General features: G+C 46.8%; 1 protein-coding gene across 3 annotated transcripts in view; it reads left to right on the forward strand.

The window, feature by feature from the left end:
- The window catches only part of GART (phosphoribosylglycinamide formyltransferase, phosphoribosylglycinamide synthetase, phosphoribosylaminoimidazole synthetase), a 1,418,226-nt gene that overhangs the window by 319,761 nt on the left and 1,085,188 nt on the right, over positions 1-13,277 (forward strand). For all 3 annotated transcript variants that reach the window (XM_069636266.1, XM_069636265.1, XM_069636267.1), the window contains exon 4: positions 9,594-9,768. In XM_069636266.1, coding sequence (XP_069492367.1) covers positions 9,594-9,768 — 175 coding nt within the window. The remainder of the gene's footprint in view (positions 1-9,593; positions 9,769-13,277) is intronic.

The following is a 13,277-nucleotide window of genomic DNA, read 5'->3' on the forward strand; positions in this document are numbered from 1 at the left end:
TCTCACGATACACCAGAACTAATGGACGGGCGTCCTTGTGGTCTCATCGACTGGTGAAGGAATTCATGAAGGGACTATTCCGATCGTTCCCACCGGTGAAGGCCCCTGCCCCGGCGTGGGAGCTCAACGGGGGGGGGGCCCATTTGAGCCTTTGCATTCGGCACCTTTGAAGTTTCTGTCGTGGAAGACAGCATTTCTCGTGGCCATCACCTCCACACGACGAGTGGGAGAGATCCAGGCCCTATCTTGCAAGCCACCATACTTGACTTTTCACGACACGAGGGTGGAGCTGAGGATGCACCCCTCCTTAATGCCCAAGGTGCCTTCGGACTTCCACCTCAACGAACCCTTGGTATTGCCAGTTTTCTTCCCGTCTCCTTCGTCGTCGGCTGAGTGGACTCTGCACTCGTTGGACGTAGCTAGAGCGCTGAAGTTCTACGTGGACCGCACAAAGAGTTTTCAGAAGACATCACAGCTGTTTGTAAACTTTGGACCTATGAATCAAGGGAAGGCTCTCTCAAATGCTTCCATTTCCAGATGGCTCTCCGGCTGCATCATGCACTGTCACCGGTTGGCAAACCGACCGCTGCCCGGCCGTCCGAGAGCCCACTCGACCAGAGCGATCGCTGCTACCACAGCGTTCCTGTCTGGTGTGCCCCTGCTCGACATCTGCAGGGCTACGACGTGGAGGTCGACGCACACCTTCACGAGATTCTACTGCGTCGATCGGGAGTCCAGGGTCGGCCAAGCAGTGCTGCGCAACCTGTTCGCTTAAGGTGAGCCTGGTGAGGAGGTAAGAGATGCTTAATGTTGAGTTTTTTGTATTGCTTAATGTTGAGCCTGTTGCCGCCTCCTGTGGTTGTGCATGTGTATACTGCTATGTATTCTTATATTCATGAACTTGTGAATCCGTGCCAGACCCCATGCTGGAGCAGGAACAAGTTACTTACCTGTAACTGTTCTTCTCCAGCATGGATCTTGCATGGATTCACATGTGAACCCTCCCGCCTACCCCTCTGCCGCTCTTCACTTGGTCATACTGCCACTTTATGTGCTACCAAATCTGAGGATATCTGCCAGAGGCGGGGTTTAGGGAGAGGGCAGTCATTGGCTGGGGGCAGTATGACCCAGAGACCAGTGATTGGTTACTACTAAGAAAGACAGATCAGAAACGAAATTGATACTGATTTTTTGCTATACCGAGGATTCCCGGCCTGACAACTGCGAATATTCATGAGCATGTGAATCCATGCCAGACCCATGCTGGAGAACAGTTACAGGTAAGTAACTTGTTCCTTACACTAGGGTGCCTTCCTAAAGTAGGTTTTCTTTTTTTTAGTTTCTTTTTTTTTAGATGTAAAAAGTCGAATGTTGGCTATATCACTTACATTTTAAAAAAATAGTAACTCGCAAGACAGTGGTCTCAGGCAAGCGGTCATTGGGATGATCTAGTGGGTGTCTTGCAGTCTCTAGTTCTGCCTCTGCAGTGGTGGTCAAAAGAAAAGCTTCTGAAAGGAAAATCATTCAAAGCACCAGCAATAGAGGCCACTATTGCTACGGATGCTTCCCCATCAGGGTGGGGAGCACATTATCTCCATCATACAGCACAGTGTGTGGACTCTACACTAGCATGCATTTCAACTTGTTAGAGCATCTGGCAGTGTTCACAGCTCTGAAAGCTTTTCAAGGTCAGTTACAAGAGAAGACTCTTCTAGTACTAACAGACAGCACTACAGCCGTGTTTTATATAAACAAAAAGGGCGAGACACACTCTGTAGGTCTGTCCAAACTAGTTCAGAACATAAGGAACTGGGCACTGAGGCACATGTTCCCCCCTGTCCCAGAGGAATGTAGTCTTCTAGCAGATGTCCTCAGCAGAAACGTTCGCCCTTCTACAGAGCACGAATGGCAGTTGCACACCAACATTTTACACAACATCTTTACAGAATGGAGTCCTCCACATATTGCTCTATTCGCAACACTGGAGATCGTGCAATGCCCAGACTTTGCCTCAAGGTATCCCTAGACAAAATCCAAGGGGAACGCCTTGTGGATGAATTGCTCTGGGAGATTTGCCTACTCTGCACCCCAAACTCCACCCCCCTCCACTGACTCCACAACTGGATAGTACACAAGATGCCCCAGGAACAAGTCAATTTTATCCTAATGGCTCCAGTGTGGGCCTGGCAGACAAGGTTCTCACACCCAATGAGGATGTCTTTGTTCTCCAGTCGAGCTTCCATGCCCGTTCAACATGCTGTCCCAAGTCAGGGATCAACATTGAATCCATGTCCTCAAAAACTGAATCTAGCTGCATGACTCCTGATTTCATAGGATTTGGGCATTTAAATCTGTCTCAGATGTATGGACATTCTTAGGGAGGCACGTAAACCTAATACCAAACTGATATTTCGCTGAATGGAAATGCTTTGTGATTTGGTGTATATCACGTAGCATCAATTTTATTGACTGCACACCTTCTCACATCGTTCTATGCCTACTTTACCTTTTGAATTCAGGGCTAGTCTTTAGTTAACTAAGAGTGCATCTAGCTGCTCTTTCTGCTTTCACCACCTCTCGGTTTCTTGGTTGAAAGCCCCTGTCATTAAAGCCTTTATGGAAGGGGGTCAAAAGATTACAAATCGAACTCCCGGATGGGATTTACATGTAGTCCTTACTAAACCTATGGGCCCTCATTTTGAGCCAATGCATAAAACCAGTCTTGTTAAGTCTGACTTATAAAACTGCTTTTCTCTATGCCATTAAATCTATAAGGAGGGTGAGTGAACTGCAGGCGTTCTCAGTTCAGGATCCATTTGTCACTATTCACAAGGACAAAGTGGTTTTATGAACTCATCCACACTTCTCTCTAAAATGAATCTCCAAGTTCCATGCCAATCAGTCTATGGAATTTAGGACTTTCTTCCAACTCCTTATAAATTCAGCAGAGAGAGGCCTCCAAACATTAGATGTAATGTAGATGTAGCTGTATTGTATTACCTAAATAAAAACTAAACCACTATGGAAAACAGACCAGTTCTTTGTTTCCATAGCCACTGGAAGAGAAGGGGATCCCTGCCTCAGTTAGCTATTTCAAAATGGATTGTGAAATGCATCCAAATGTGCTATTCTAATTCAAAGAGAACTTGACCCTTTATGCCCAGAGCATTGTACTAGAGGCACAGGGGTTACTTTAGCTATGATTGCAAATGTACCATTAGATGCCATTTGCAACGCAGCTACCTGGAGTTCAATTCACACCTTAACACAGCATTACTGCTTAGATAAACAGAGTGATTCACGGGTGAGTCAGGCTGTATTGAAACATATTTTTGCAGCTATGCCTTCTACCATCTCCTGATACTGCTCGCTAGTCTATGCACAGCATGTGATTCTAAGCAGATCCAAAAGCCTCAGAAGGCATACATACCGTAATCGTATCACTGATGCTTGCATCGGCTTAGATTCACATGCACTTGCCCTTCCTCCCCTCTTGGAGTAGGAGGAACATAGACATCTTACACATTTTATCTTCTGTACTCACGCATCACTTAATGTTTACTTTTGTCAGAAACAAAACAATCGTTGGGACCTCGACGTGTGAAGGATCATGGGTACAATACATGTCGCACAGGGATAATATTGCAAGCACACCCAGTTGACGTCCCTTTTTGAAAATCGAAAACAGAATGCAATACTCTGCACCTGTGGAATCTGATAAAATGAGATACCTGGAATTGTTATTAGAAGAATCATAAGACTCATTGGAGAGAATCAGTACTCTGTTACAGAACCAATACCCATTAGTACCCATTGTTAGAGAACCATTATTTAGTATTCCCTTTAAGAATGATTGCATCCTATTTAGCTATCCATTGTACATTGCAGGATCTTCGTGGAGTGGAAGTGGGACGCTGACAGGCGTTATGCTGTACCCCCCTGCCGTATGACACCTTTTCCCCATCCTAACCAGTAGGATATTTAGAAACTCTACCCCCCCTTTCCTACACAAACACATTCTCACACCGCGAAAGACAACGGACTAACACTAGAGCCATTTACCTGACATGTCCCAACACCAAGGCCAAGGTTTTACAGTGGCGTTCTGCCATGTCCAAACAATCAATACAATTGCACTGTCGTGTGTTGGTGTAGCAGTGGAGGTACTGTTCCAGCATCTGTCTCTTCACACAGAGGTGCACCAAGGTGATTCAGGACCTAGGGAAGTGGAAGTTACTGGAGACAGGTTGAACCGGGGCAGACATGGGGGCATCGGGGCATGTCCAGATATGGAGTGGGCCTGAAACCAATGAAAATATAGGATGACAAAGCAGAGCTACGAGTATAAATAAAAACAGGTCTTGCTATTTCTGCCCTGATGAAGGCGGAGCTGGTACCGCCGAAACGCAATATTTCCTAGAGGGGATTGAAGGTCCCTCAGAATAACATCTGACCCATATTGGACCTCTTGTTTACAACAATTTATGTTTTGTTGTTTTTTCAGTTAGCCAGGATCTACAGTAACACTTGTTCAGTATCCCAGTTGGTTTTCGTAGATCACTGTCTATTGAATCAGCCTTATTCGTTGTTTGGGAATATCAGCATTTTTCTTACTTCCCTTTCTTCCCCCTCATGCGTTGGCAGACCCCACCCCATTGGTGTATGAACAAATATTCCCACTGGGGTGTTACTGATACTTACTATGATCATATAATGTTGAAAAAAGTATTTGTTACCTTTTTCCAGTGTTGATGTTTCTACATTGGGAGAAATATTTCCTTATTTTGGTTTATGTCTCATTGATTTTTCCATTTTTCCTTCTTTCTTTTTTATCTAACATTCATGATTTCTGTTTAGCAATTTTGCATTCTGATTCATACTAAGAAGGATTGTTTTTCATATGTATGTAACCTTGTAAATGTTTTATTGATTGTATTTGTACGGATGTTTGCACATAAAGTTTTGTCTTTAACTTACAATAATTTGCATGACTATCCTTGATGTGTTGTACTATGATGGATACTAATTATATGTAGATGCTATTACCCCAAAGGGGTACTTAGGTTTGGACCAGGGGTAGGACCTTAATTCATTCACACCTTCCTATAGGCCAACCTACATACGTACTAGTACCTTGTGTTAATATTACCAACACCAAGGCCAGGCAGAGTCCGGCAATTGCCGATAACTACACACACCGGACAGTCAGCCTTTTCCCTTCCACACAGGATAAAAGGTCCAAGAGCACACTTTGAGCAAGGCCAAGCGCACGAGGAAGCAGCTATTCCAGGGCGGCAGTTTAAACGGAGGAGAAAGGCGATTGAAACCGAAAGGATGACAAGGATGGAATTGCCCTTGCCCTTTTCAACCCAGAGCCGCAAAGCCTTCAATAAAAGAACAGTAAAACCGGGAATTGCAGCTGGTCATTGGTGTGGCAGATGTCAGCGGTACAGGGGGCCCTCCTGCACTGATGGCCAGGGTGGGGGATAAGAGCTTCCTGCCATGCTACCATCCTTGACTCCAGCGGAAGAAAAGCCAACGAGTTCAGCACAACTAGTGAGTCTGAGGAAATTGATAGTGCCCCGGGCTGTGTTCAGCTCAAAGTCGCAGTGGAAACATTTGCGTAAAAGAAAAGAAGATAAGACAAAGGTCTTTTGTGAACAACCGAGGTATTATGTTTAGTGTGGTCCAATGCAGCGTAGGTGTTCATTCGAAAGACTAATGAATGCCCCGCTCCTGCACAAGCAGTATATGCTGAATTGAGAAAATTACAAGAACCAAGTGGCCCTAGGGAAGGCCGGCGTGAGAAGTCAAAGTGGTCTGTAAGGGACTCATGGTGACAACAGTAAAGACAGACACAAGTGATCACAGTTCAATGGTGTTTATTAAACTGTATGCAGTTTGGAAAAACACCTAATCTAAACCTAAATCTATAATGGGAGCAAGCATCGACCATCAAATGAAAATAAGGCAGTCCTAGTGGCGTTGTTTCAAATAAAAAGGGCCTATACTAAGAAACCTATTGCTAAACCTTACAACAAATACAAAAAAGTGTGTGGGATGGTTTTCAAGAAAGGAAAGAGGTATTCACAAATGATGGTAGGATGTGGTAGCTTGGATCTCCCTTGCCCACCGTTTGAGCACGGGGTAGGATGGGATCTTGCAGCACAGCACACACTCGAGTTTTCCCAACCTGAGTTGACATTTCTACTTGCTATCAGGACCATCGATGGCCAAGTCTTGTCTCTCTTAAGTCTCTTGCCTTTGAGGGCCTGATGTATTCAATAACAAAAGAAAATTTCCTTTATCAAAAAGAGTTTGTTTCCTAGTTTTACTTAGGGTGAGGCTTCTTCGTCCCTGGGTGCTGACCCTTATTCCTCGTGGTTTCCTGCTCCTGAGGGCCAGATAGGTTTACCAGAAAAGAACCAACAAATTAACACAAAGTTCTGTTCAATGTATTTCTTGGGTGATGGATTCACCCGTGGGTCCCCCTCTTCCGGGTGCAGACCCTTCTTTTACTTTCACCCTCCCTCCACTGGGTTCATTATGGCTTTTCCTTCGTTCACAAATCTTAGTGTCTTTTTCAACAGTTCCAGTGGACATCCCTCGGCCGGGTTCACTCTTGTCAACACACTGTTTCTTGGGACTTAAGACGTGCCCTCTTCTCGTCCGTATCCCTCTTCCAGGTTCACTCTTGCCAACTCCACATTCACCTTTCTTTCTATGTTCACAGGATTCACTTCCCTTGCTTTTTTTATTGTTCTTAGGTCAAAGGCTTTCGACTGTACAGGGATCTTGCTTGACCTCCTGTATGACCACTTTGACCTATCTTGGCGGCTCTCCTACGGCCTTCTGGTATCTGTAGTTTTACTCAGATTGGGATTGACCAGAGTTTCTCGGAGCAATACCCATGTGATGCCAGTCCCCTTCTGCAGCTGGCCTCTACTTTATAATTTGTTCAGTTCTTTAAACTCTTCTTACTTTGCGACTTTAATTCACCACAGCAAGGTTCTTATCGGTTTTCCCTTTTGACTCACCGGCTGTGCTGAACCGCTTGGCTTTCCTTGTAGCTGGAGTCAAGGCCGGTAGCACGGTAGCAGGAGTCTCCCTCGCTCCGGCTTATCAGCGTTGATGCAATGCATGTACCGCTTACATCTGCTGCAACACACTTGGGCTATTGTCCTCTGTCTTATGATTCCTTCTCTGGAGGTTTCGCAGGGTTTTGTCAAAGGCTAAGTTTGTCTCTCCCCTCGTCTGCCTCTCAGTGCTTGCCGCCTTTCTACTCCTCTTGAACTTCCGGGGATGCATAGCTGTCTTGTTCGGTCTGCCTTGCTCGTACTGTGCTCTCACTCTACCATTTACCCCTGTGGGGAAGGGAAAGGGCCGTCTGGTGTGTGTGATTCTGATCAATCGCCTGACTTTGCTTGACCCTTGTATTGGGACATGTCAGGTAAATGGCCCTGGTGTTAGTCTGTTCTCTGGTGTGTCGTGCAAAAGTGTTAATGTCAGATAGGGAGGGTGCAGTGCTTTTGAATGTCCTACGATGGGGCAGTGCTTTTGAATGTCCTATGTGGTAGGATGGGAAAAAAGTGGGATACCACATCTCGCTAGTCGGTGTCCCACTCCCTGAGGACTCCCCCCTTTCCAGGTGATCGTCCCTCACTGGTCCACCCCCAGGAGCTGTATCCTGGCCACCTGGATGAGAGATCCCTAGGGACTAGGTAGGGAGACACCTTCAGGTTTCTCACAGGTCAATGAAGGGTCAAACCGAACCCCCTGTCAAGTCTTTGACATGTTGTGAACATGATATCAACTGTTACTGAGGGGAACACAATGCGTGAAACCTGCACTTGCCGAAGAATCAGTGTGACCCAGAGAGACATAACCGCCTTTTGGCGGTCTGTGTGAATTGACAAATGCTTTGGGGGGCAGGTGAAGGAAGGTCTGAGCCCAAACTAGGTGGACCTAAGTAAAGTGGAGAAGGTAACCCGGAGGATTGTTTGAAAAGACCTTAATATTCCTGAATATTACAATATTATGATGCTCTGAATTGAAAAGCTAAGTGAACTGCATTGTGATGACAAACGTGAACCCGATTTGAGGGATGTCCACAGTGAGTTGTTGGTCTGAGCCTCATTGAGGGAGGCTGACGTAAAGGGGATCGGAGCCCGGCTGAGGGGGGGATCCTCGGGTGAAGAGTAATCACCCATCGTAAAGATTAATAGAAGGAACTTTTGTTGTTTGTGATACATCAGGCCCTCTGAAGCAAGAGACTTTGCATAAAAGAGCCTTGGGGACAGAAGGCCCTAATATTGTAAAAAGGAACTGTAAACTTGGGCCGGAGAAGCCCAGAAGTGTGCTGTGCTCGAGAGTCCTGCCTTGTCCCGAGCTTCAAACGTGGGGAAGGGAGACCCTGGCCATAACATCCTGACTTATCATTTTGAGAACACTTCTTTCTTTGTGAACATTATCCCACCCTATTTTGTAGCATAGCGGTAAGGATTGGCAATAGGTTTTGCTTAATATAGGCAGTCTTTATTTGCTTAGACTCTACCAGGACTGCGTTATTATTTGATGGTTGTAGCTTGCTCCCATCTTAGATTTAGATTAGGCGTTTATCTCGCCCATTTTTACAGTTTAATAATCACCCTTGAACTTTGATCACTTATGTCTGGCTTGCTTTGATACCATGCCTTCCTTACACAGGTAAAGTGTAATACAGAAGAGACCTATCAGAGACTTATAGTTCAACCGAAAAAGGAGAAGGCAAAGGGATGCTTGTTGTAGTGACTTGAACTCTGAAAAGGCCCTAGAAGCCTGTGACTGAGATCATGAGGGGGCAGAGTTAGAAGTTGGTCACCATTACTGGGTTTAGGAAGAAATCTTCGTTAAGTTATTGTGATTAAAGTGTTGGGGACAGAATCCACGCTAGAGTAAGTTTTCTGGACGACTGACTTGGATTTCTCTGTAGGACATCCTAACAATCACCCTTTAGTCTTCTTTTCTCTTGGGTAGGGCTTCACACATCAAGGAAAGAGTAAGAGTTGAAACACTTAAAAAGAAAGAATCCTTATGAAAATGACGAGTGTCCGTCTCCTGATTGTCTTGCCACACATCCTTCTCTTTCTGGGCTGAAGTTAACACCACCTGTAAGGAGGGCAACATAATGATCTTGGGTCCAACAGTGGTATAGAGGCACTGTACCAGAGGGATAGAAGGATGGACGCTGTGTTCCCATAACTGCTGGAAAGCAAAGGGACTGTGCTTTGAAAAATGCATGTTCTGATGTAGTTTTGGTGGGGAGTGTTAGAACATATTATTTTTAGCGGTGGATGGAGGGATGAAAGACCGAAGACCTTTCGGGGGGGGGAGTTGGGAAGTTTGCTGAAGATTGTGCAGCATGACAATGTTTTCAATACAGAGGTGAAAAACTGCACAGAAGCATTCCTATGCTCTCTCCCACTCAACACTATACATTAAAATCATAGACTCTGCGAAGCTGTTAAGTGTGGTGTGCCATTCCCATCGAAGCCCAGTCACAATTGTGCTGCAAGCAATGATCTAATGTACATCTTTTTATCTTGCGTCCATAGGAATTGTTGATGACTTGACCTTGGCTGGAGTCAGATGTTTTGGTCCCACGGCAAAAGCAGCGCAGCTCGAAGCCAGTAAGAGCTTTTCAAAAGATTTTATGGACCGACACGGGATACCAACTGCCCGATGGAAAGCGTTCACTGACCCTCAGGAAGCATGCAGCTTTATTAATAGGTAAGTAACATTGAAAAGGCAAGGTTTTAATAATAATGTGTTATTTAAATAGCCATCTTACCGCAGGGCTTAAAGCTCAGTGGTGGAAATTGTTTTTCGTGCAGCTTGGTAAACTGTTATGTTTCCGATGCTTGCTTTGCTCAACCATTATGGACATCCTGTGACTGAGAAGTCTGTGATATAGGATATTTACGGCTTCAATAGAAAGCCAGGAAACCGTGACTAACGTCTTTGGTTAAGGTCTTCCACCATACCTGCTCCTTTTCGTTAGATCATAGAACATGTCGTCTATTTTGATGGAAAGCTGAAGTTGATATTTTATTGAAAAGGGACATATTTGCTTGATGATGGATGGGTTACAAAAAATGGATGGGTTAGTTTCTGACTTCAGCTCAATATTCTTGAAAGTTAGGAATGCCTTGTACCTGCTTTTGAGAAAGTAATAGAACTGGCCCCCTGTTGAACTAGTTTGTAAATCCTTTTTATCAGAAGCCAACTGCTAGAAGTGGGAAGAAAGGGAAGTGTAGCTTCCACCACCACCAAAACTGTTCCCGGAATTACCCCAGCAATTCCACCAAGTGGGAAGAAACAAGAAGAGGCTGTGCTCACCACAAGCGAGCCCCAGACGCTGGTTGACCTGCAGACAGCCGCACCACGCTCAGAGGCAGCCTACAATTCCGATTGGCAACACCCACGCAATGGCACACAAGACATGAGACAGAAGTTCCCCAGTCCATTGGGTGGCCAGGCGAAGGGTAGTTGCATGAAGGGTCCTGCCTATTCGCCTAGTACCCCTTCTTGTCCTTGCCCAAGATGAATGTCACCATACATTTGCCTTATTTATGTTGCTCTCTATTACCTCAATGCCATCTGGGCCGAATTTACCGGTGGAGGTCCCTGTGACTGTGTCCCCTCTGAGGAAGGCTGCTTCTTAGTCTGTGAATACTCTACCTGAGAAGAGGTTTTCTCCTCTCCCAAGGGACGACTTCTTTAAGTCTCTCCAGGACACTTATGAGGTCAAAGAAAGGTCCGATGAGGGTGTTGGTCCTTTTGGTCTTCCGTATGGTACTCCTGGTGTTCCGGAGTGACATTTCTGAAGAGTCGGATGGAGGATCTGTGTCAGTCCTTGCATGATGCCAGTGGCCTTGACACTTCCCCTGCGATGGAGTTTGGTAGGCCGTATCCGGGGGAATCATGCCGACTTCTCTAATCAGAGATTGATGTTGAGAGTTGTGGAGTACCTGGGCTGGTCCAGGCCGCTGGTGCAATTTGATCAAGATGATCTTACAGATGTTTTGGATCAAGGTCCGTCCACTGACCCGGTGTTGCCATTTCATGTGGTGTTGGAAAAGAGGGTGGCTGCTACTTGGAACACCCCGGAGAGCATTCTGGCGGTGAACAAGTCGTTAACAAAGAAATACCACCCATCCAGTAGCGACCCCAGCTACCTGTCCACACACACCCCACTCCGGAGAGTTTGGTGGTCAGGCAGCATACCCTACCATCCCTCCTGATAGGGACGATAAGCACATGGATGGATGGGCATTTAAGGTATTTTCTGCTGGGACTGTGGCATTGAAATCGGCCAACACACCTGTGCCTTAGCAAAGTATTTGCACACTCTGTGAAATTGCATCTCTTTAGTGGCTGAGCATATTCCCGAAGGGGAAGAAAGGGATGGCTTTCTAACTATTGTGAAGGATGGCAAGGATGCCATGTGTGAATCCCTTCAGTCTGGGTTGGACACTACGGATAGTGTCAGCAGGTCCATGGCTACGAGCACCATGATGCAGAGGTTTGCATGGTTGCGGAAGTCCGGGTTTGCATCAGATGTGCAGGCTCGTCTTCTCAACATGCCCTTTGACGGGTCTCATCTGTTTACCAGCAAGGCTGATGAGAGCCTTGAAGTTGCAGATCTCCAAGGTAGCTGCCAAATCTTGGGCGCAACTGTTAGACAACCTCTGCCTTTTCATCCTAGGGTACAGCAATGGAGGGGTGGTTCCTTGCGCTACTATTCCTCATTTAGAAGGGCGAGAGGGATGGCCAGTCAGAGGAGCCAACGTCAGTTTCCTCGTGGTGGACGAGGTAGAGGTGCCAAAGCTGCTCACAGCAGCCTCTTTGCCATCGCGCACTGCCGCAGCCGCTTCAAAACCGCTCTGAGGCCTTGTCTCATTGTTCATTGGTAGAGGGGGCAGGCTGTCTCAACATCTAAAAGCGTGGCGAGCCATTACTTCAGATGCGTGGGCTCTGGCCCACGGCTACTGCCTTTTTCTACGACGGCCCCATGACAATCTACCGGGAAAGCACTCTTTGAGGGTTCTGATCCGCTTGTTGTGCAGGAGATTTTGGCCCTGCTAGAGAAAGGCGCTATAGAACCAGTGCCTGTTGCGGAGAGGAACTAGGGTTGGTATTCCCTGTATTTTTTTATTCCCAAGAAGGACGAAGGACGAAGGACTGAGACCCATCTTGGACTTAAGATACGCGAAAAAAAGTTCCTCAGGAAGGACAAGTTCAAGGTGGTCACTCTTTCTCAGATCCTTCAGGCCCTCCAATTTAAGGATTGGTTGGCGTCATTGGACCTGCAGGATGCTTATTTTCAGGTGCCGATCCATCTCAAGCACAAGAAATACCCAAGGTTCGCAGTTGGCGGCTCGCACTATCCGTTTCGGGTCCTGCCATTCGGATTGACCTCCGACCGAAGGTCTTCGTCAAGCTCATGGTGCCAGAGGCTCGACTGAGAATGCGATCCCTTCAGTGGGCTCTCCGGGCTCAACGGTCCCAGTTCTCAGGCAAGTTGTTGGATATCCTTCATGTTCCGGTCAAGGTCTCCCAGGATCTTCTGTGGTGGGCCAGCGAGGAAAATTCCATGAAGGGGGAGCCTTTTTGCCAACTGTGGTCGGATGTAATGGTAATGACGGACGCTTCCCTCACGGGGTGGGGGTCTCATGCCAACGGTCTGACCATCAGTGGTGTTTTGTCTCCATCGGAGTCCGAACTACACATCAATCTTTTGGAGCTGAGAGCAATCAGGCTAGCACTGCAGGCTTTCCTGCCGTCTGTTCGGGGAAAGAATCTCCTGATAATGATGGACAACCGGTGGCCATGCATTACCTCCACAAGAGAGGTGTAGGGTCACTCCCTCTGTGCAGGGAGACAATGCAGCTCTGGTTCTGGGAAATTCAGGAAGGAATCTCGCTAGCGGCGGTTTATCTGGCCGGAGAGGAGAACATGGTGGCTGACTCTCTGAGCAGGCAGAGCGCAGTGTCCCATGGGTGGGAACTAGCTCCGGAAGTAGTTAGAGACCTTCGCCCCTTGGGGAACCCCGCAGGCGGACTTGTTCGTGACCGGTGCCAAACGGAAGTGTGAAAGGTACTGCTCGAGGGAATTTCCTCTGAGAGGAGCTCTAGGAGACGCGTTCATTGTGGATTGGTTATTCCTGCTTCTTTACGCGTTTCCTCGGATCCCTGTCATTCTTCAAGTACTCAGGAGGTTACAACGTTTCGGGACCC

The sequence above is a fragment of the Ambystoma mexicanum genome, chromosome 7p, assembly GCF_040938575.1.
Source record: "Ambystoma mexicanum isolate Mex_15411 chromosome 7p, UKY_AmexF1_1, whole genome shotgun sequence".
Lineage (NCBI taxonomy): Eukaryota > Metazoa > Chordata > Amphibia > Caudata > Ambystomatidae > Ambystoma > Ambystoma mexicanum.